At 33.5% G+C, this 4600-nt stretch overlaps 1 protein-coding gene across 1 annotated transcript; it reads left to right on the top strand.

Annotated features, from left to right (window-relative positions):
• Positions 1-325: 325 nt before the first annotated feature.
• Positions 326-2282, top strand: LOC137822480 (polyol transporter 5). The gene is given in 4 exon segments (XM_068627373.2): positions 326-481; positions 558-904; positions 1015-2026; positions 2029-2282. Coding segments are annotated over 4 exon segments (1557 nt in total). The 5' UTR covers positions 326-354; the 3' UTR covers positions 2100-2282.
• Positions 2283-4600: the final 2318 nt, after the last annotated feature.

Below are 4600 nucleotides of genomic sequence, written 5' to 3'. Positions count from 1 at the left end.
TCAACCTCGTAAAACCAACTCATGAAATGAGGTTTATACCCACTTATACACAATGAAATGTCATAATCTCTTATCAACGTGGGTTCTCCAGTAGTTACAAATATATGTGAAAGTAGGAACTCAAATTATCTAAAGAATTGAATTTATAACTCACTTAGAATTACTTAAAATTTTAAAAAGATTAATATCCACCTAGAAGAAGAATTGAAGTTATGTTAAAATTTAACTTTTTTAGCCGCCACCCGCTTCTGGCCGGCCATGGTTTATATATAAGCATAAAAGCCTTCACCATTTGCTTTATCTCTCTTAACTTATTTATCAACAGCATCTCCCACATCGTTTAAGTAAGTGAAGATGACGAGTGAAGCAAAGGTAGTAGAAAGTGAAGAAGCTCATCAAACTCGAAAGAACCTCAAACTCAACAACTACACTTTTGCCTGTGCTATCTTGGCCTCCATCACTTCAATCTTGCTTGGCTATGGTCAGTCATATCCATTCCTCTTTCAACACAATATAATCTTAATCATTGCACAAATTTATACACTGTCATCTTATAGATATCGGTGTGATGAGTGGAGCAGCCATATACATTAAAAGAGATCTAAAATTGTCGGATGTCAAAATCGAGATCCTCGTCGGAATCTTCAACCTCTACTCTTTGGTAGGGTCGTGCCTCGCCGGAAGAACCTCTGACTGGATTGGTCGTCGGTACACTATTGTTTTTGCCGGCGCCATTTTCTTCGTCGGAGCCATTCTCATGGGCTTTTCTCCCAACTATGCCTTTCTCATGTTCGGCCGTTTTGTTGCCGGCGTCGGCATGGGCTACGCTCTCATGATTGCTCCCGTTTACACAGCCGAACTCTCCCCACCCTCCTCTCGTGGCTTCCTCACTTCCTTCACCGATGTTTGTTGCTTTATTCTCTTCACTTTTTCTACCTTCTTTGATAGTAAGTTAACTGATATACAGTGATGAATTCAAACATGCTAATTCAATGCATGCAACTTCTTTTTCAGGTGTTTATCAATGTAGGGATATTACTTGGATACATATCAAACTATGCATTATCAAAGATGACGCTGAAGTTAGGTTGGCGAATGATGCTTGGAATCGGTGCAGTTCCATCGATGTTTTTAACGGTGGGTGTGTTGGCGATGCCTGAATCTCCACGGTGGCTTGTGATGAGGGGCCGTTTGGGAGAGGCAAAGAAAGTGCTCAACAAAACCTCGGACACCAAGGAAGAAGCTCAACAGAGACTAGCGGAGATCAAAGAAGCCGCCGGAATCCCTGAGAACGAAGAAGGCGAGGTGGTTGAGGTGAGCAAGCGAAACAGAGGCGAAGGTGTATGGAAAGAGCTGTTCCTCGATTCAACGCCTGCAATACGTCACATGTTAATGGCTACCCTTGGGATTCACTTCTTTCAGTAAGCATCTGGAGTAGACGCTGTGGTTTTGTACAGCCCCACGATCTTCGAAAAGGCTGGGATTACCAGTGACACATACAAGCTTCTTGCAACAGTGGGCGTTGGGTTTGTTAAGACCATGTTCATCTTGGTTGCTACCTTCATGCTGGACCGTCTAGGGCGTCGTCCATTGCTACTGTCGAGTTTTGGAGGGATGCTGCTCTCGCTTCTCACACTTGCTGTCTCTCTCACTGTGATTCATGAGTCCAAGAAAAAGCCAATATGGGTGATTGGATTGAGCATGGTGATGGTGTTATCGTACGTGGCTTCCTTCTCCATTGGTGCGGGACCCGTGACGTGGGTGTACAGCTCTGAAATATTTCCCTTGAGGTTGCGGGCACAAGGTATGGCTGTGGGAGTGGTGGTGAATAGGACTACGAGTGGGGTTCTCTCCATCACTTTTTTGTCCTTATCTAAAGCGATTACTATTGGTGGGGCTTTCTTTCTTTATTCTGCCATTGCTGCTTTTGGCTGGCTCTTCATTTACACCGTTCTTCCTGAAACACGAGGTAAAACGCTTGAAGAAATGGATACGTCTTTTGGTAAATTTTGGGTCAAATCCACCAAACCAAACCAGTAAACAACAGGCATGCTCAAGTGCCACAACTCCAGCAAGGGACCATTCATGTCCAAACTTAGAAAATAATAACGACATTCAGTACTATGAAGTTCTAGGTATTAAGTAGTTCAATAGTGAGTTTGATTGGTCTGGTTCAATTTCATGTCAGATGTCACCATGAATCATCTCACAACTTTGTCTAAGTCCTTATTCAACATGGTGTTTCAATTATCTCCCTTCTATCACTAAAGGAGTATTACACATTAAAGGAGTATCACCATGACAGTCGCATACTATACAATAGTTATTTTTTTATAAAATTTAACAAGAAAGTATGAAAAAACTGAAGACCTTATTATTGTGACGATATTCTCCATAAAACATAAAAATAACATAGAAAAATGTTTCAAAGATAGATTAGAAGATGTCTCTAGTGCTCCCTTCTTATAATCAAGGTCAAAGTTCAATTAAATTTATGAGAATCACTTATTACAATCAAATTCAGTAGAGTTCAATGGGCCTCTTGCAGATTTTTTTTCTTTATAATTTTCAATGGGCCTTTTTGGAATATGAAGATCCAAACCAAACTCCAGAAATCAAAAGAAGAGTGTTTCTTCCTGCACCCGAAAATATTTCTCCATGCACCCCATTATTTTCATAAAAGACTGTTTTATCTCTCTTAAAAATGACTTCCAGATTATTTTTTCTGAAATGAGTTTTTTTGTCTTAATGGATTTCTTATTCCAGAAACACATCTTGTTTATGAAAAATCTCTATTCTAAAATCACACAAAATTATTAAGGATAATTTGGATATTGGGAAGAATGTAGGAGTGCGAGAAGAAAAATAAAGAGGTGCAGGAAGAAACGCCCTCAAGAAATATCAAATATTTTAGCTGTGGACCATTCAGAAATGGGCTTATGAGGGTCAGATAATGATTCGAGGGATTTCTTCCTGCACTTCCATGATTTTTTTCTGCACTTCAATGGTTTCTTTCTTGACCCATACATTCAAAAATATCAAAAATTTTGAATGGTACAATTTGAAATAAATTTTTTTTTAAATTGTATAACTCAAAATAAAAAATTTGCATTCTAATATATGTAATTCAAAATACAAAATTTGTATTTTAGATTGTAGAAGGCCTAATAAGTACGGAATACAAATTTTGTTTTCCTATTCTTAATTGCACAATACAAATACATTGTATCCGGGTTGTAATATCTGAAATACAAATTTTATATTATATATTCTACATTATATAATATATATTTTTTTCAAATTAAAAGAAAATCACAAATTTTAACTTTTAATTTTTGTTAATATTGAAAGTCTCCCAATTTTATATTTCAAAATAAAAAACATTTAATAAAAATGTTAAAAAATAATTTAAATATTTTCCAAGTTTAAGAAATAATTTCCTGACTAACATCTAGTCCGTACCCAAATCAACTTTCTTGAAATCAAGCTGCCCTGAGTTATTATACGAAATAACCATAATAATAAAAGTAAAAAGAAATATAACTCTGACTATTTTTTACTTTTATTTTTTATAAAATATTTAAATTGAATTTATAAACTATGCAAGTATAATACATATATAATCATAAAATCAATTCCATATAAGATTAGACTATAACCATAAAACATCATCACTCTCATAAAAATATTGTATAAAATTTAATAAATTAATTAATATGTAATATAAAGTAAAAGTTAAACAGTATTTTTAATTTAATTGTCACCTATATTCGTTGTAATAATCTTAATAAATATATAATTTATTTTTATGAATTAAAAATAAATTAAGTCATTAAAATTTTAAAAAACAAAAGGGATGCTGCCATATTTTCCTATTATTATTTTAAATTTAAACTTTAAATATAGAGTTGCGTTAAATACTCGAACAAAAAATTGTAGTCGTTAATAAATGAATATGATTTTTTTGGAGGATATACATAACCTAAAAAATAAAATGAACTTTTTGAAATTAACTTCCAGCAATCGATTTTTTTTTCTACATGAACTTAAAAAAAAAATATTTTAAAAAAAAATTAAAGCATTAAAAATTGTCCTTCATTAATCTTCTTCGACATTTTTCTACAATTTTGAAAGGTTTGTTTGCTTTCTTCATTTAGTGGGCGATTTATCAAACATGAGTATGACAGATAGTGATTTTATTACTTCTACCAATTATGACACGAGGAAGAAACAAAATCAATTCATATCCACAACTTTTAAATTGCTAACACTGCAAAGCCACAACCTTCTTCATATACACCATTATTATTATTCTGTGAAGATAAATTAAGTTAAACTCGCTTTCTAATAAAAAAGTTAATTAATTATTTTTTATTCTTTAAATTTTATCCATTTTTATTTTATAAAGAGTATATTTTGAAATTATTTTTGGTTATTTTTATTAGAGACAATGGTCAGGGAGGATATTTTTTAAAATAAGGATAACATCTAAAAATGATTTAACTGTAGTATAATGTTGTTGGAGATCTCACATCAACTAGAGATTAGAGCATTTCATTATATATAGATGGATACAAACCTCACTCAATAAACCAGTTTT

Source organism: Phaseolus vulgaris, chromosome 11 (genome assembly GCF_051622355.1).
Source record: "Phaseolus vulgaris cultivar YP4 chromosome 11, ASM5162235v1, whole genome shotgun sequence".
NCBI classification, from domain to species: domain Eukaryota; kingdom Viridiplantae; phylum Streptophyta; class Magnoliopsida; order Fabales; family Fabaceae; genus Phaseolus; species Phaseolus vulgaris.
The sequence above is the reverse complement of the archived record's forward strand: the minus strand, read 5'-3'. Positions and strand labels throughout refer to the sequence as shown.